We start from the raw sequence: 18,400 nt of genomic DNA, 5'->3' as shown, positions 1-18,400 counted from the left end.
CATTACTGCAATGAACGTGATGATTCATAAAACAAAGTATTATATTAATAAAAAGGTATGCAGCTAAGTTCCTGAAGTTCCGAGATTAATGTTCACATGTAGCACTTAATTGGTGTTTCAGTGTCTACAATGCATTTGTTTCTTTTGACTTATTACACTCAAAATCTTCTTCTTCTTCTTGTGCCGAACGATCCGGAGTTTGAAATATTTTTCTTATCAACTAAAATAGAGCAATTAAATTATGAAAAGGGGGAGCGGCTGTGCATTAGGCAGTAGCAAATTAAAATGAACTAAAACAAAATGACAAAAATAAAATATGAAAGGCAATTTATTTTTCATAATTGTATGCACACCCTGCCTTCGCCCTATGACAGCTGAGATAGACTCCAGCAGACCCCTGTGACCCTGAACTCAGGAAAAAGCGGGTATTGAAAATGGTTGGATGGAGGTATTATGCACAATGAAGTTTCGCTTGGGCAAAATTCAAATGTATTGATTGGTTGTATTGGATGATAAACAACAAATAGGAGACAACAATTAATAAAGAGGGTAAACGTAAACTGATGATTCATAATAAACAAATGACATGTAATGACAAGTCTCATCCCCTAATTGAGACATTCCTGATTAATAAGATTTTTTTTCCTTCATAGAATATATTTCCAAACATTTCAGTCATTTATCCTGTTAAATTATATTACGGTAAGATTAAGATTAACAATTTGACCAGGTGGTGATCTTTTTTTTTCTTTTTATATTTTTTTCTCTCAATAGACCAATAAACATCACGTTTTATAAGCCCAAGAGTTGTTTTGAGAGCACAGACACCTGATTTCTTTATGCTGCACAACTTTAGAGACAGTAGTTCACTTCATAATTATGAATGCTAAAAGCTTTAAGCTAAATGCCTCTAAGCTTAAAATCTTCATCAGTGAACCTCTTTGCCTGAAGGAAAAGAGGGGCTTTTTCCCAATGAATGAGGTAATTGTGTTTTGCTGCGGTGCTGGTATAAGAAAATTGAATTTTCTGCCGTTACTGCCGGGGAGAGCCTCCGAGGGCTGGGGTGTTGAATTTCTGCCGACAAAGGGGAATGAAGTGTTAATTTCTGCTTACAAGAAGAAAATCTCCTGCTTGTGATCTGGTTATGGTTGACTGGCTGTCGTCCGCAGACGTTCCTTAAAGGAAAACCAAGCAGACGGTGTATCAGGATCATTCTTCTTCCATGAAACTAATGGCCCTCTGAAGCATCAACTGGCTGAAACTCTAGATCGCCATAACACCGCTATTCATTTCCAGAGCCAAGAGAGTGCAAAATCGCTATAAGCCTCAGGAGTTATTTTACACTGTCTAAGCAAAACATCGTAAAAAAAAAAAAAAAAAAAAAAATCCACATTAAATGGATAATATGAGACGATAATATGGTTATGTTTTGCTGTGTTTGGTTGTTTTTGCACCAGTTGACACGCTTCCTTCTTTGATCCCCATAGACCAGCTTTGTCTGCTCCCTGGGCAGCTGCCAAATGGTCTATGGACTCTTATCCTGTTAGAGAAGCTGAGTGCATCATTGAGCCAATGTGACATCTTCAACAGCAGCCCTCAGAAACAAGACAGTCTTAAGATCTCATCTTGAAACTCTTAAAGTGGACCCTTACTTTGAGAAGCAATAAGCAACCAATTAATAATTTCTCAGGTAGGCTTTAATTTATCATCACTGGCACGTGTGTAGACACATTTAACTCTGAACCACTTCTGTTCATCCCATCCAGATATCTGACTGCACTACATTTTGCCACCTCGTTGAATTTGTGTGGATGTGTTGTTTAAAAAACAAAATGCAACAAAACAAAACAGAAAAGCATCACGACAAAATATTGAAAATGAATATAATGTGGCTCAATTTCTTTGAGGGGCTCTTTGAATATAAGTTGAGGGCATTAAAAGTACTGTCCAGTAAAGTTTGGATTTTCCTGTTCGTTTTCTAAATGTCTGATTGATTGTGTGAGTTGAATGAACGTGGATAACGATCCCACAGTGGGGGGAAAGCGAGGATAAAAGGGAAAAGCCTGCCACCCAGTGGGCAGTTGGGTAATAGCAGGGTGAAAGCTAAAGCTACGAATACCGACAGAAAAGTTTAAATGTATTGTTTAAAATTATTTCAGAAACTATTAGTTGCATTTTATCCAATGATGATATGTCAACTGTACGAAAAATAGGCGGGAAAAAAACACACACCAGCCATTTACTTAAAAATATCCCTCTTATGCCAGCTCGTTTGAAGAGCTCTCCGTTTAAAGAATCGATTTCTCAACTACACAATTGTTGCAGATTATTACTTCAAAGGCCTTCTCACAGGAACCACGGCAGTTGCTGGACAGGAAACGTATCTCTTTCTCCCCCCATGGTTTGTGTGGTAGTGTTGTTTCGTTCGCAAATTCGAATCCCCCTCCCGAACGTACTGAACCGAATCACTTCTTGAGGATTCGTTGTTCCCTCGGTTCAGTCGAGCGCCGAAATTACGTAACCTTTTAATTTCTCCACCGTTCATGGTTCGCGAGGTGAGGTTGAGGTCGACAAATCGGCTGACTGTGACAGTCAGACACCACCGGCGACTGCAGTGACTCCGTGTGAAGCGAGTCAGCGAGCGAACGTACCGCCGTAAGACGATGCGGGGCCGAGCAGCAGCGCAGCCTCGAGTCATGGCTGCAGCAGTGTGGGGTGCCCGAGGAAGGAGATCTGCGGCTGTTTTGGGGTCAGCGAGCAGATCCAAGTCAAGTCAGGCTGCTCCTAAGTCTCAGTATGACGCCGTGGTCATCGGAGGAGGTGAGGTTTGTTACAGACGGTGCAGGAGGGTGACACGTTGCGCTTTATGGCTGTTTGGACAAGTTATCAAGTGACAGTTTCTTTGCACACACCAAAGAAAAGCGCTATGCTTTGTCTTTAGTTCTGAGCTTTTTTTTGCAACTTTTACAGCCATTCATTGCCACATGTTGCATTTATATTTTTATGCATGCACAATTAGATACATTCAAAACGTTTTTGCATGCTTTTTAATGGTTTGTTTTTTGTTTTTGTGCAGGACACAATGGACTGGTGGCTGTAAGTTGCAACTGTTCCAGCTATTACCCAGTAAAATATGTAATAATCATAGAACTAAGGTTACAGTTTTTACTCCCCCACCCCCTCTCTCTTTGTGTGTGTGTGTGTGTGTGTGTGTGTGTGTGTGTGTGTGTGTGTGTGTGTGTGTGTGTGTGTGTGTGTGTAGGCAGCCTATCTCCAGAAGGGGGGCCTGAGGACTGCAGTGCTTGAGCGCAGGCATGTGCTGGGAGGAGCAGCCGTCACTGAGGAACTCTTTCCAGGTACCTCTGCAGTTTGCCTTGACTCAGAGCTGTACCCCGACTCTAACCTAATTGGTTTGAGTGGTTTTGAGCAACTTTATAAATGTGCCCAATGTACACCTAGGGCCCTTTGTCGTTAGCCCCTGAATAGAAATCCAGAATACCTCGATTTCCATCAGTTGAATGTGTCAGAGGAAAGTGAATGAACTTGTTTTGTTTTTTTTTGCATCTCATGAAATAATCATTAATCGACGCATCAAAACTCATTGTCTAGTGACAGAACTGGTTCCATGTTTAACAGCCATGTGTTTCCACTTGTTAAGCCAGGTAGTTAACCTGAAGGCCCTTTGTACCCGGTGAAGTAACAGTTGCCTCGTTTGCAGGTTTCCACTTCTCCAGGTGTTCCTACCTGCTCAGTTTATTAAGACCCCACATATACAACGATTTAGAGCTCAAGGTAAGAATTGCAGAGATGTGCAAGAAAGTAATTCCGGTATTAAAACAGAAAGACAGCAGAAGGAGCATGCCCTGACAGTTTTGTGTGCATATGTTCAGAAACATGGGCTGAAGGTGTACATGAGGGACCCCCATGCTTTTACCCCTATGTTGGAGGAGGGCGTAGGAGGGGCCCTGCCCAGGTCACTCACCTTGGGCGCCGATTTAGTGATGACCCAGAAGGAGATCGGCAAGTTCTCCCAGAGGGACGCCAAGGTGAGGAAAGCGCTGAGATTGTGCTCTGATCTGAGTTTGATGCTCCTTTCGGATTCAACCATTCCTCACGCCAGCCTGGCTTTCTGTCCCGTTGCCATTCCAGGCTTACCCAGAGTTTGTAGCGCACCTTGAGAAGCTAGCTGGAGCGATTCACCCTCTCCTGGATGCTCCTCCTGTAGATATCCCTGGAGTCACGAGCGGATCGCTGAGGAAGAGGCTGGCTGCTGCCAAAACACTGAGGCCTATCATCAAATGTGGTGTGTTGGAAATGCAACTACTTCTTCTTGCAAATATTTCATTTCTGAAAGAAAAACCTCATACTCAGCTTATTGATATCTGTTCTGGATTTTTTCATTGTCAAGGCCTGAAACTTGGCGCAAATCTCCCAGACTTTTACGAGATTGTAACTGCACCGATCACCAAGGTTTGTAAAAGTTAACAGAAGACTTGCTTCCATTTCATTTGCATCTCGTCTGACTCACCTTACGTGTCCCAGATCCTTAATCGATGGTTCGAGTCAGAGCCGTTGAGAGCAACGCTGGCTACTGACGCCGTCATCGGGGCTATGACCAGTCCCAGTAATCCTGGCAGTGGGTGGGTGAGACGAGTTTAATGTTGCCAAGCTTTGACCGAGGAATAACTGCATCTATTGAAGAGATATCTCTGGAAAGCAATGATTTCATGCCCTTGTCTTGAAGGTATGTGCTCCTGCATCATGTGATGGGAGAGCTGGAGAAGGAGAAAGGAGCGTGGGGTTACGTGGAGGGAGGCATGGGAGGAGTGTCCCGGGCCATTGCCAGCTCTGCTCGGTCCCTTGGTGTGGACATTTTCACAGAAAAGGTTATTTCGGTTTACTTTTTTTTTTTTTTTTTTGCAGCTTATTTTGCAGTTTAATTAAAAAAAATATTCAACCTGTTTCCCTGGCAGGATGTGGAACAGATCCTTGTTGGTTCCGATGGTGCTGCCAGGGGAGTGGTGCTGAAAGACGGCACGGAGATCCACAGCAAAGTTGTTTTATCAAACGCCACCCCGTACGTTACCTTCAGCAGGCTAACACCGCAGGTATAACTGAGAAACAGGAAACGCCACGTGGCCCTGCCCCAGATATCATTTAATATTTATTTTGTCATCCTGTTGTCATTTCAGAGTTCTCTCTCACCAGAATTCATCACGGCTGTTGATCAGATCGACTACACCTCACCTGTCACCAAAATCAATGGTAAGCAGTGATGGAATTCTGAAGCTCTATATGCTGCCTCAGAGCTCTAATTCTAAAATAAATATCCTAAATATCACGATTCAGTTCTCCTGACTTCTTGGCTACCTGTTGTCTCCCCCTGAATTAGTTTCAGTAGGACACACGTAAGTAACTGAGCTGCAAAGCCACTGTGACTAATTGTCATGGCACAGATTATTTTAAATCTCTGTGCAAGCAAGAGTCCTCTGTCCTTACGTTTGATTTGGCTAAACCCTGTGGTTTTCTGGCTTGTTTGTTTTAAGGCAACTGGGCCTCTTAAGTTTTAGAAAAATGGAACATTTGAGACAACAAGGTACAAAGAGACAAAGCGGGGATCAGCTCTTATCTCTTCAAACTGAGGCATAGAGAGTTTGTGTCAGTTAGCGCTCAGTGTTAGAAACAGAAGTTGCACAGTTTGGGGTATTAGATGTCTGTCTAAAGCGCTCAATTGAAATTCCAAGTTTTCTGTCTATTGAATTATTGCCCAAAACTCCATGCATTCCAGGTGATCCTCTGTATTACGTTTCTTTTTCGGCCCATGTACTCTCTCTCAAAATCTACCTGTAAACAAGATTTTGTAATAAAATTTTCAGTCCACACTGATTTGGTGCTGTTCTGTTTTTCTTTCTCTTACAGTGGCAGTGGACAAACTACCAAACTTCCTGGCTGCTCCCACGCCAAATGACAAGCCCGGTCCTCACCATCAGTGCTCCATTCATCTGAACTGTGAAAGTGTGGAGGTGCTGGAGACGGCGTACAAGGAAGCCATTAACGGGCGGCCCTCCGCAAGGTGCACACATTTATGTGACTCACTCAGCCTTCTCTGATCAGCAAGCAAATAAGCCCATGTACAGTATGCTTAAGTCATTGGTGGTAACTTTTTTATATTCCACATGTCTGACTGATGTCTAGCATGGGTTTTTCAGTGAGTTGCCCTTTTGTTTCCTTTACAGAGGCCCTATTATGGCCATTTCCAGGTTTCATAAATCAATTTTGGTGGCTTACTTCCAACAGTTAACAAAGGTTGTTTGGCTGTACAGGCCTCACAAAACAAGCGCCTCTCTTGATCAGCCTGAGGAGGCTGCTCTTGAAGCTGATCAAGAGGGACGCTTGTTTTGGCTCTCTTCCCCTCCACTAACAGCTTGCTCCCTTGTGATTGGCCAGCCGGTCACCGCTAGCCCTAGCTAGCGCGTAACATAGCTACTAGCTCTCATGTAGTGACTCCTTGCCCACACGTAAAAAAAAAGTCTACATAGTCCTTACTATAATAAGCTTGACTTGTGACGTAGAACGCTTCCTGAAATCCGAACAGCTGGCTTCATTGCAGTCACATGGAAAAAGCCAGCCAATCTAGAAACGTGCAAGCTGTCATTTTATCTCGGGACCTCTTTAATGTGCACATATGACTTGTTCTCCTGTTGTTTCAGGCCAATGCTGGAGATGACCATCCCATCTGTGCTGGATCCCACTCTGGCTCCCCCTGGCTGCCACGTGGTATCGCTGTTCACCCAGTTCACACCCTTCCACATCGAGGGCAAGGAGTGGACTGATCACGACAGAGAAGCCTATGCAGATACAGGTATGGAACAAACATCCAAGCAGTCGACTGGTACTGGCATAAAATGAGAATGCCATGAATAAGAATTCTATCACGTGGGAAAAACACATTTAAAACACATACTGATGAACTTGTGTCAGTGACAAGATGTGTTTGTTTTCCTGCACGCGTGCATGTTTGTGCAGCATTTGACTGGGTGGAGAAATACGCTCCAGGCTTCAAAAAGTCGGTCGTCGGCAGGGACATCCTGACCCCGCCCGATCTGGAGAGGATCTTCGGCCTCACCGGAGGGGTACGTTTTCAATGCCAGCATCTGGTTTGTCTGACACGCCATTGTTCACCAGACGAGGAAGTCGTTTGTGTCCTCTGTGTCGTGCCGCTCTTCACGCAGATACGCGGCCCCCGTTACATAAGCTGTTAAGTGTTAGACAGCTTTTTACCACAGACCAAAGGGCACAGTCCAAGTTCTCACTCACTGCGTCAAGTGGCACCTCAAATGTTTTTGTACTTCTGCTTTATGATGCAGTCACTCAAGAGATGCAGAACGGCTTTCAGCACATATTTATGCAGTCTGGTACTCTGGAAGTGAGAAACGGAATACTCATATCCTCTTTCTTATAACAGAATATATTCCATGGATCGATGTCACTCGACCAACTGTACTTGGCCCGACCTTTGCCCTCTATCTCTGACTACCGCGCACCCATTAAAGGACTGTATCTGTGCGGCAGTGGCAGTCACCCAGGTTGGTTTATATTTGTGAATTATTAAACTGTAATAATGGCCATGCACTGAGCAATGTTTTGAGGGGCAGAGTCAAGGCTGGGGCCAAATTCTGGGGATTCCTTGGCATTTCATGTTTCATTTCTTTTCCCCCTGTCTGTCTCTCTCTCGTAGGGGGTGGAGTGATGGGCTCTCCCGGCTGGAATGCGGCACTAACTGCCATAGCCGACCTAAAACGCAACTGAAACAGTTTAACAAACATTCCGACATAATAGTCTACAATTCTTTGGAAAGCTGCCCTTCCACCACCACATGTCATCCATCCTGTTTTACAAAGCACTCAGACAGAAAAGAAGAAGCCAAAGTGTGAGCAGTTGCGGAGCTAGTTGTAGTCGTTGATACATCACCAAAAAACAACAACAACAACAAAACACCAGATACAGTACTTTGTGCTGCAGACAAATACAGTTTTTAAAACTTTTATTAAACGTAAGCCTTATATTGTAATCACTGGAAAAAATGCATATGTGTATAGATTAATTTTTACATATTTTGTATAAGCAAACTAAATAACATTTTATCAACAACATGCATGTGGTGTGCTGCTGTCTTTTCTGTAGCAGACCACTGATGGGAGGTATAATGGGTAAAAAAAACTAGTTTATCCAGAGAGGAATGAAGGATCTGTTTATGTAGGATTAAACTGTTGTTTACTTAATACTGTCATGAGCACGGCATGGTACTGTTTGCTCAAGCTCCGTTCTAAGTATTTTTTGCATGAGCGTTGAGTGAAAATCTCTCCGGTCAGCAGTTTGCCAAGTACAAAACCTTCAAGAAATAAAAGGTGTTTCCTGTAGTCATCTGTACTCAGCGTCGCAGGTGTTATTTTCACTTCACTTATTTTCTGTCAGCTGAATCTGGAGCGAACACCTGGCTGTGAGCTTTACCGCTAACAGGAAGGGTGAGGTGAGGTGGTGGGGTGGTGGGTAATTGTGCCCTCAGTGACGTGAAGGAAAGCCTGATTTCAAGAAATGTATTTTTTTTTTAAAACACACTTTAACAACTGTGGGCAAGGGAACAAAATGAAGCGTAGTAAAAAGTCAAATGGATGAACTTTTCTGCTTTATGGGGGGTTCAGCAACAGGAATGGTGTTGTCAGAAAGCAGCGTCAGCGTAAATTTTGACTTGATTTTTTAATATTACTATAAAACACCATTAAAAAAAAAAATAATAAGTATGGAGAATACAAATAAATTGAATTACGGTATAACTACACGACAGCGCACTCAAGTGTGTCGTGCTTGGGTGATAGCATGCAATTGGCATGGACTACCAAATCCATGCTCATTCAAGATTAGCATGATAACATTACAATCCTTATTTTTGAAACGGGGTCACGCAAATACGTCACCGCTGTTTTATGGGTGTAATTCGAAGTGACCGACGACCCCAAATGGGCGTCCTGTCCCTTTAAGACGCCGCTACTCTGGGTGTTCCTGCGTCTGCGCTCAGGAAGTGGACTGAACCACCAAAGATTCCCGCAGATTCGCTATCGATTTGTCCCGATGTTTTGGAACGCGCTCGCGCCGAAGATAGCCCCGTAGTTGTGAAATACCTTCCGTGGGATATTCGCGACGATAATGCTGGATGGTGGCGCTCATGAAATTCACCAGAGACATATGCCGGCTGTTGGGACTCGGGAGCGGTAAGAGAAGTCGCCGTTTTTCAAAGAGCGTGAGGGGAGAAAAAGAAAAAAGAACTCCGCCACAAGTTGGACCGTACCCACAAACGGTCGCCAAACACGCGTTAACTAGTCGAGGTAGGAGGAGGGGGGTCGGGGGGGAAGGTCGTAGTGTTTGTCCGGAATGATGAATTTGTGGCCGTGTTCATTGGCGGTCGATGCCGTGAAAAAATAGCCCAGCTTGAGTGCCTGGCCGAAACAATGAAAAAAAGTTCCCGAGTTCCACCCTTGTTGGCACAAGTCAGCGTGTCGGTGCCAAGAAGTTGTAAAAATCAGCTAGAAACACGTTCCCATGTCCAACAAACCCGGAATACATCATTTATAAATCACGTATAGTCGCAAAATGTATGTCGCAATATGCATGTTTACGCGATAATAGTTGACCGAAACCTGATGTGAGTGTTACGGACGTTGAGTACATGGAGTAGAATCCCCCTAACGTAGTCTCTTCAGAATATGTTTCAAAGTCTTCTCACTTCTCCAAAGTTTCCCTTTGATGGGCAGGTTTGTTTTCTGTGTCAAAACACGTCAGTGCATAATACTATTGAGAACTGTGTCACCGATAACAAGCGGTAATAGCTCTGTACCGCAGCTCTCTATTCCTAACACAGTTACTAAGTGACAATTGGTGCAATTAAACAAAACAACAGTGACTCATTTGATTAAGAAGTAAGACATGGCTGCGCTGAGCATAACTAAAAAAATTACATTGTAATGATCATGATCTAAATATATTGTACACATTGGTAGATATACATTGGTGAGCTGCACAGCAGTTTTGTGGCTTGAAATGAGAAGAATTCATTGACCACATTGCCAAAGGGAAGTTTGGCTGTGTGTGTGTGTGTGTGTGTGTGTGTGTGTGTGTGTGTGTGTGTGTGTGTGTGTGTGTGTGTGTGTGTGTGTGTCTTTTTTTTTTTTTTCCGGTCTGTTGGCTACACTAAAGCTTGTGGCTGAACAGATCGAGGCCTTACCAGGCAGTGTTTTGCACAGTTTTCCAACGTTGTCTAATTCGGAACACAGGTTTTTATTGTCTTTATAAACTGTTGTGCCTTTATTGTGACATGAAAGCAGCTTGAGCTCACCTGTACTGTTATCGACAGAATGTAATCTCTTCCTTCTGTCCGTGTAATTCTGACATGAGAAATGAGAGAGACGAAGATCTGCAAAGCTGATTTCCTCCCCTGAGCTCTGCCCCGGTGCGGCGCTACTTTGCATTCCAGCGGGGAGTAAAAAGCTCACCTTTCATTACAAAATCAAACTGAGACGTCTCTTGGAAGGGTAAACACACAGAGACCCTTTATGTTGCATTTGTCCTACAGATCCGGTGTGATTGCTTATGTTGGGATGAAATTCCATTATGGCGAAAATATGGCAATGAGCTTGATTATATTAGGGTAAGTACATAGATTACCAAGGAGGAAGTGGGAAGGTCGCTTGTCTGCTTTCAGTCTCAAGAAACGTTGTTTACCATATGCCGAGTGTGCAATAATGGTGCAATTTGCATGAATCAGCAGCAGCACAGTTACAGTATCTTGCATCAAAACCTACGAGTCACAACATGAGTCAGAGGAACAAGTATGAATTTCCCTCAACTCTGGAGAACTTCTCTGAACACATCCGAACTGCGCTGCCGCGATTGACTTCCTTTTGTTTATCTAAATTAGATTTTTTAGAATTTGTTGTTTTACACATACAAGACACGCACACACACACACACACACATACACAGGAATAGTGAGTCATGAGTCAGATTTGAAAAATGACATCATATTTCCTGTTTCACGAGTTGGCGGTGAATCTTAAGATTTGTAAGCTTATTGTGCATTGTGGTGAAAGCAGAAGGTTTGAAATGTCATTTAATACTAAACCAGGTACACTTTTAGATGGAAAGAAAAAAAACTGGGTTTATACTACAGGGCTGGGCGATTTTGGATAAAAATGAAATCCCTTTTTTTTTTCTTCTCTGATTTTTTGGTAAAACTACAGAAGACAATGGAATAAATTATTTCAAAAAAAAATTTTAAAAAGAAAAATAGCAAACAAAAGTGCAACTGAAAGATACTGTAATTCCTCCTTGGCCTTGGAATTAATGAAGTGAGAACCTCTCTTTTACAAAAAAATCACTTGAAAATGAGCAGGTTCTTCAGAAAAAAAGATGAAGTTCCCTTGTTTGGGAATGAAGTGAAAACTTCAGAACCAAACACAAATAGTGTCCCCCTGTGAATAAAGTGACAACCTTAACTGTATTTCACCAAACATCACTTTAAAAATCAAAGGTTTTTCTATCATCCTGAACAACGATGAATGAATAAAGTGGGCACACAGCCCGGAAGCATGCAGGAGGAAAATTGAGTTTAAGATTTTAATCAAGATTACATCGTCTTGACTAATAAATCTGATTTTGATTCGAAATCGATTGATCGCACTAATTATATAAATTGCTGATATGAGATAGCTTTACTCATTCATTTTTTAATTTTTTTTTTAATTTCCGGCATTACATTTGGCCCCAAACACCGTTGGCTGAACGCGGTCTCTCCACAGGCACCCCTGTCCAGCAGCCGGAGGAGCAGATGGACTGTGGTGCCGCCACCTCTGACCCCAGCGATGATACCACTTTGTCCCAGGTAAACAAACAGTGTCACTGCATCTGGCAGCTTCGGGTGAAGGACGGCGCAAGGTGTGACGCACGTGCCACGTGTCGGGTGTGTTTCAGGGTGCAATCAATGGAGAGGAGGAGCTGAGTGAGGAGGAGAAGGCGAGGCGGAGGGCTGAGCGACGCAAGGCCAAGAGGAAGGTGAGAGTCTGGACCCTCTGCTCCCGTTTAATGTTAAAAGAGAACCATGTGTTAAAACCGGTGTTCTTTGTATTTGGCCAATGTAAATTCTTCTCTTTTATAGCGCCGTCGGAAACGTAAGAAGCAGGTGCAAGTGAAGCAAGACGAGAACGCTGAAAGGGTAACAAGTTTGATTCAATATTTTTATTTAATTTAATTGTTTAATATTCTTCTCTATATTTTTTTCGTACTAGATTAAACCCCTTAATTGACAATGTAACAGTGTGTGATGTCCTAATGGGAAACCCTGGGTCATGTTGAGTCCTGTTGATGCTCTTTCACTAATTGGTTCTCACAAAGTAAATTCCCACATGCCAGCACCAGTTATTCTTTCTCCCAGGCCTGTTTTATCTGCCTAAATCAGATTGAGAGGTCGACTTGCAGCGTTTCCCTTTAATTGCCGATACTCTGGCATCCCGTTGCACCACAGTTTACAGTGTTTCCCATCCATTGATTTAGTTGCGGCGTCCACCACTTGCTGATTTTGCTATTTTTGGCGCTATCCCATCTGCAATTGCCACATGCCCCAGTGGACGCATGACAAACTTGGACTCTCTGCAATTACTAAATCTACTCTGTTTACAATGGTCGCAACCCTTTTTTTAATATGTGGCAACTCCGTTTCTCCCAAACTGTCTTTAAACACACCACTGTGGCTTAACCACTCTCTTCAGAAAGCCTCATGTTGCTTAAATGATGCACAAGGGTATAGAGGAGTGTTTTTACCTTTTTTGACATGGGCTCAGGTTTCATCTGTACAGCTCCTGGCATTGCGCAGATTAAAATATTACTTTGAGTAACGGTCACTGATGTCGCTTTGCACATGAGGACGACGACGACGAGGACGGCGGCGCGGAGTCGGAACTGGACGACAGCGATTCAGAAGTGGAACTTGCTGCTGAGGAGGAGGCTCAGGAAGCGCTTAAAGGCGAGGAGGACGTTTGCGCTGCTCCGTTCAAGTGCGTCAGCACTCCAAGCGCGGCGCCCTCAGGAACAAGAGGAGGACGCCGGAAGAGCCAAGACAAACCCAGTGAAGAGGTGGGCAGCCTGGAGATACATTGGAAAATAATTACCTGAAACACAAAAAAAAAAAAAACCAACAGTGTCGTATTTCGGTTTACATAAAAGTCTTCTTTTTTTTCTCCATCCCGCAGGAGCCAGAGTGGGACGAGAGCAGTGCCTTCTTCACTAATGCTGCTAGCCATATCAGACCCAAAGGATCGAGTCGCAAGTCCAAAGAAAACAAGGAGAATGAGGCCAGGAGAGAGGTGAATAAACGTGATTGGAAATTCAGGTCTTCGGTTATTAGGACAGCCGTTCCAAAGTCCGTTGTGTGGAAAAGTGGACTCTGGAGCGCTGAAGCCTCGTTGAGAGTCTATGTTTTTTTTGTGGCGTTTGACAGCGCAGCACTTAAACTGGAGCGGCGCGTCATAAGTTACTGTTACACCAACAATTTATATCAGAATATAAATTGTTGTATTTGATGAAGTTGACACAGATGTGAATTATGAATTAATAGCATTTTTCTTCACAGTCTAATGGAACTGACAGTGTGGCCAAGAAAAGTGCATCACTGACTGGTAAGCAGTCATCCGTGACGGGCTGGGCACGGTTAATGTAAACAGCGATAACAATAAAAAAGTCAGAGTCATCCTAAGATAATAAGATGCGCGTCCAGGCGAAGAACGATTTGCGTCACACTTTCCCTCGTGTCGCGCAGAAAAAGGGATCAAGCTGGTACAGGAGGGGCAGTACGAGCAGGCCGTCGCCATGTTTACAGAAGCCATCAAATGCGATGCAAAGGATTACAGGTACTGTCACACAAGTCACAGCATGTTCACACATACGCTGAGCGGCGATGCGTGCACGATAATCACAGGTTGAACTCCTCAACATTTACTGCCGTAGCAAAGACTTGGAGCACTGAACTGTGAACGTGACAGCGTGTGCAATAACTTTCCCCAGCTGTGTTTTTTTTGGGGGGTTTTCTTTTCCGTCAGTCATTTGATTCCTTTCCTTTTTTTGAAACTGGTGTCCGGTAGGTTCTTTGGGAATCGTTCCTACTGCTATCACTGCTTGGAGAAGTACCCTCAGGCCCTGGCTGACGCTGAACGCTCCATTCAGTTGGCCCCGGACTGGCCCAAAGGACACTTCCGCCAGGGCAGCGCCCTGATGGGCATGAAGGTTGGCCAACTGCTCGAATGCGGATGTGGCTTGTAATCACGAGATAAACGTCTGCAATAACTAGTTTGTGCTGACTCTGTCTGTCTGTGTGTGTCCGTGTGTGTGTGTGTGTGTCTGTCTCTCTGTGTGTGTGTGTGTGTGTGTGTGTGTGTACAGCGGTACGCTGAGGCGGAGAAGGCCATGGAGCAGGTGCTGAAACTGGACAAAGACTGCGAGGAGGCGGTCATGGACCTTTTTAACTGCAGAGTGCTCCAGCTAATGGTACATAATCCGTTTCAAAATGTTTGAAAATTGAAGCTCATCATCTTCAAGTGAACTGTTGACCTAGTTGTTCCCGTCACGCCTTCCGAGTCAGTTTAGTTTCTTTTCTTTTAAATTCTTTTCTCAGGAACTTGGTTACGAAGAAGGCCAAAGTGTTGTGCTGCTGGAGAGGTTTTCCACTGTGCAGGCTGTTTTGGCAGCCTGCTCCGATGTTGCCAAAGGTAAAAATGACTATTTTTAATTTTAATTTTTTTTTTACAAATCTTTTTCTCCCTCTATATAACTGTTTTCCATGAATGTTCTCTCTGTGCTTTCTGTTGAAGAAGCTCTCTTTGTTTTGCAGCTGGGAGCCAAGATCCATCGATTGTGCAACCAGGGTAGGTGACCACTTGTTTGGTCCCTCAGATTTACAGTGCCGGCGGGCGGAGCTGGGGAGAAATATTTAGTTTGTCTTTGTTTATGTTTTTCAGCTTAAAGGTCACTTTTTTTTTTAGATGTTTTTTCTACTACAGTGGAGCAGCTTCCGTGGTTCAACCAAAAACTACTGCACAAAGAAAAGGCATCACTGTATTTTTTGACATCACAAAGCGCTGGTTTGCAGAACTGCATGTGTTAGCATACATATTATGAAAAGTAAAGCAAGTAAAGCATTGACTTTTATTGTTCATGGGCAGTTCAATTACAGGCAAGAGGCATATTATTGACTGCATGTGGCGGTGAAGTACTCTCTGCTCTTTGATGCTGTGTCTTAACACCCTTCAAGCCTTAATAACATGATAATGCTTCTGTGAGAGGAAGATCTTCCCATTGAGTGCATTCTGTTTTCCCCTCAGAAGCCCTTGTCCATCCCTGTGGGTGGGAAACGTGACGACGGACCTCACAGAGAAACACCTCTGGGACCTTTTCAAACAGTAAAACGCTTGACACTTAACTGAAACTTGACACAAAATCCGTCTATCGATAAAGGGCGACTTTCTAATGTCTTGAAGCGGCTCTAGTTTGGACATTTCCAGATTTAATCAGTTAATTTTGTCAATCTACTTCCATTTTGTTAGTCTAGTTTGTTTGATCATCCCTTGTGTTTGGGCCACCTAGTGGGGAAGATGACTACTGGCTCACATGTGGCGAGGGGGCAGTAGCTGCGTTTCCATTACCCCTCGAATTGCACAAAACCTAAATATCGCAATGAAAAACTGGTAATGGAAACACATAAGATTTGAAAAACCTTCCCAATATCGCTAAAAGCTTTTGACGCTCTTATGAGGTGGTTTTCCAGATGTTGGATGTCGAGCTATATCGCAAAAGTGTCATAGAAACACTGCATTTACATGTCATTGGACATGACGCTCAGGGTCACGTGACCGGTTCACTTCAAGTGAAAATGACGCCTTATGTTTGGACGGAGGAGGAGACGGAATATTTTATGTAGAAGTAACCAAAGAGAAAAATATAGCAACCATTCTTGACAGCAATCAGTGCTAGTGACTCTTTTTCAGGTCAGGACCCTCTTGAACTCCTACAATCCTTTGTAATAGCCAAAGGTTGTCGCCCTCTGAACGTGCCGGTCTAATGTTTAACCAAGGTTGTCACATGCTCGCCCCCTTTATATCTCGTTTGACCTGCCTCGTAGGCACGGCGAGATAGAAAGCATCCGAGTGCTGCACGAGAGATTCTGTGCCTTTGTCAACTTCAAGAGCGCCAGCACGGCCGCCCGCGCCATGGAGAAACTGCACGTGAGTGTCCCTGCGGGGTGAATTTGACTCTCGCCCGTCCTCTGACAGTCTGCTGTTTGCTCAGATGCTCGTCTCGTCTCGTCGCTCTCGCAGGGTTTCAACATCGAGAACACCCGGCTGGTCGTGCGCTACCCCGACCGTCGCCCGCCCAGGGTGCTCCCCATCCCACTGAAGACGTGCGTCCCTGCCACACAGCAGGCGGGGGTGGCTGCCGGGTAAGCGCCGTCCCCTCCCCTCCCCAGGTGGCCTGTCCATCCGTCTCCTATTTACTTGACTTTTCCGCCTCTCTGTCCAGTCCGCGGCGACGCGGCCCAGTCAACGGAGACGAGTGTTACTTCTGGAGAACAACCGGCTGCCATTTCGGGGACAAGTGCCGCTACAAACACATTCCAGACCAGAAAGGCAAGGACAGGAAACCCTGGCAGCCCTGAGCTGCACCACCAACACCACCACATAGACCGAGACTCCTCAGACGCCTTTGCTTGCTGAAAATCAGTTTCCTCCGAGCTAACGCTAACCCTGCGCAGCAGAGTGAGCTGAACAATCAGCATCTGAGCATTCAGGTTTCAATGCAGTGAGAGTCAGGAATGTCACTCAGCAACAGCCACATCTTTGGCCTCTGTGAAAAACAAAGCGAAACAAAGGGTTATCAGGAACTGAAACTGAATTCAACTGATACAGAAGGTCTCCCCCAGTTGCGGGAAGCAATAATGAACGAAACCTCTCACTCTCTCGAGTTTAAACTACAAACCCTCCTGCAATAAGTCACCGCATAGCAGTGAAGCGGCACCCCTCCCTGTATTTTAACCTTTCTTCACTTAATCAGTACTTAAACTTTGCTCCCTTTTTATCCATTGCCATTAGCCAGTTGTTTTTTTTGTTTTTTTTGCAAACGACGAGACAAACTTGACATGTTAGTAGTGAAGCAGTTGACCATTCACTGACATGATAAGCTACAGAGGTGCCTTTTTAACATCCTCCTACAATAGTGTGGTGCTCTGCCAGAGGGCTTTTCACATTGAAGACATATCAGAGCTCCTATACTCATCCGTATATTTTTATTTAGTGTGGCTGTATACGTTTGAATTAAAAACCTGGTTAACAACTCGCAGACGTTTTCCTAGTCAGTGCTCCAAAGGATGCCGCGTTCGCACTATAGACAAGTAACCCCAAACAAGTTACTAGTTTAGCATCTCAAAGCAAACGCACTCTGCAGGTCCAGCTGCACGGCTGCAGACGTCGCAAAAAAGCTTCACATCTATGCAAAAGACGGCGATCGACCTGTCTGCCGCACACCGCCTCCCACAAGGGAAGTGTGTCTCTCTAGGTCGAGCTCAGTCGTGTGTGCACACTTACCTTTGACCACGCATATGTGTGTTCAGTTTTTCTTTAAATCAGTGTTTTTTTTTGGCCCGAGCCTGGTGGACGGTCTCCTCAGTATTCCACTCATCCCAATAAGATTTTGTCTGGTGACTGAAGCTGCAATGTTAACAGATTTTTTTTTCTTTCTGTTATTATATTATTATTATTTTGTACCAGTTACAACACTAGAGCGTCGGACCTATTGGCATACATATCTTTAGGTAACAAATACAGCTAAAGCACCAGTTCACACTAGATTCATTAGTATTTATTTACTTATTTATATCTTTTTTTTTGTTTGTTTTTCTTACAACACACATTGGGAGCTGTGCACAAATGTATGTTTTCTTTCTTTCTTTTGAAAAAATAAACAACAGAACTGTATTCATATTTTATATATCAAGCAACAGAATTGCTGACTTTGAAGAAAATAGCATTATTTACAATCAGTATCTAAAGCGCTGCCACTCGCTGCACTTTGACTTTTGTTGGTCGAGTTTCTGTCTTGTGGCCATTTGGATGACAAGGTTTTAAAAGTGCACTTTCTCCACCGAACAAGCATTGCCTGTTCTGTATTGGCCCAGTGCGCTTAATATTGACCCTCCATCACTGTTTTCATCCTGTGGATATTTCGTAATTGGACAAGTCAAAATCTCTCTGAGTAAAATTATTTTTATCCATGTTGTGTGTGTTTTTTTTTTTTAAAGTCTCTTTTT

General features: G+C 43.9%; 2 protein-coding genes across 4 annotated transcripts; both read left to right on the top strand.

Moving 5' to 3' along the window:
• Positions 1 to 735: 735 nt before the first annotated feature.
• Positions 736 to 8,430, top strand: pyroxd2 (pyridine nucleotide-disulphide oxidoreductase domain 2). Its single transcript, XM_076018561.1, has 16 exons — positions 736 to 2,820; positions 3,077 to 3,096; positions 3,263 to 3,356; positions 3,719 to 3,792; positions 3,891 to 4,046; positions 4,150 to 4,303; positions 4,409 to 4,470; positions 4,543 to 4,640; positions 4,745 to 4,886; positions 4,974 to 5,108; positions 5,193 to 5,265; positions 5,920 to 6,073; positions 6,711 to 6,862; positions 7,027 to 7,133; positions 7,466 to 7,586; positions 7,739 to 8,430. Exons 1-16 carry the CDS (start codon positions 2,664 to 2,666, stop codon positions 7,807 to 7,809), a joined length of 1,770 nt encoding a protein of 589 aa, XP_075874676.1. The 5' UTR covers positions 736 to 2,663; the 3' UTR covers positions 7,810 to 8,430.
• Positions 8,431 to 8,871: 441 nt separating this feature from the next.
• LOC142883572 (uncharacterized) lies at positions 8,872 to 17,990 on the top strand. 3 transcript variants are annotated; one of them, XM_076018559.1, is made up of 16 exons: positions 8,884 to 9,269; positions 11,853 to 11,935; positions 12,025 to 12,105; positions 12,209 to 12,265; positions 12,973 to 13,182; positions 13,299 to 13,412; positions 13,679 to 13,724; positions 13,865 to 13,955; positions 14,187 to 14,328; positions 14,485 to 14,589; positions 14,717 to 14,810; positions 14,933 to 14,966; positions 15,423 to 15,500; positions 16,220 to 16,322; positions 16,416 to 16,537; positions 16,618 to 17,990. In XM_076018559.1, exons 1-16 carry the CDS (start codon positions 9,212 to 9,214, stop codon positions 16,751 to 16,753), a joined length of 1,554 nt encoding a protein of 517 aa, XP_075874674.1. In that variant the 5' UTR covers positions 8,884 to 9,211; the 3' UTR covers positions 16,754 to 17,990. The 3 variants fall into 3 exon arrangements, 2 of the variants coding, with proteins under 2 accessions (XP_075874674.1, XP_075874675.1); XM_076018560.1 differs by lacking the exon at positions 8,884 to 9,269 and adding an exon at positions 10,443 to 10,586; XR_012926061.1 differs by lacking the exons at positions 16,416 to 16,537; positions 16,618 to 17,990 and having other exon boundaries at positions 8,872 to 9,269; positions 15,060 to 15,500; positions 16,220 to 16,290.
• The last annotated feature ends 410 nt before the right edge of the window (positions 17,991 to 18,400 follow it).

The sequence above is a fragment of the Nelusetta ayraudi genome, unplaced genomic scaffold (assembly GCF_046127955.1).
Source record: "Nelusetta ayraudi isolate G7.1 ecotype Tasmania unplaced genomic scaffold, CSIRO-AGI_Nayr_v1 ptg000008l, whole genome shotgun sequence".
Lineage (NCBI taxonomy): Eukaryota > Metazoa > Chordata > Actinopteri > Tetraodontiformes > Monacanthidae > Nelusetta > Nelusetta ayraudi.
The sequence above is the reverse complement of the archived record's forward strand: the minus strand, read 5'-3'. Positions and strand labels throughout refer to the sequence as shown.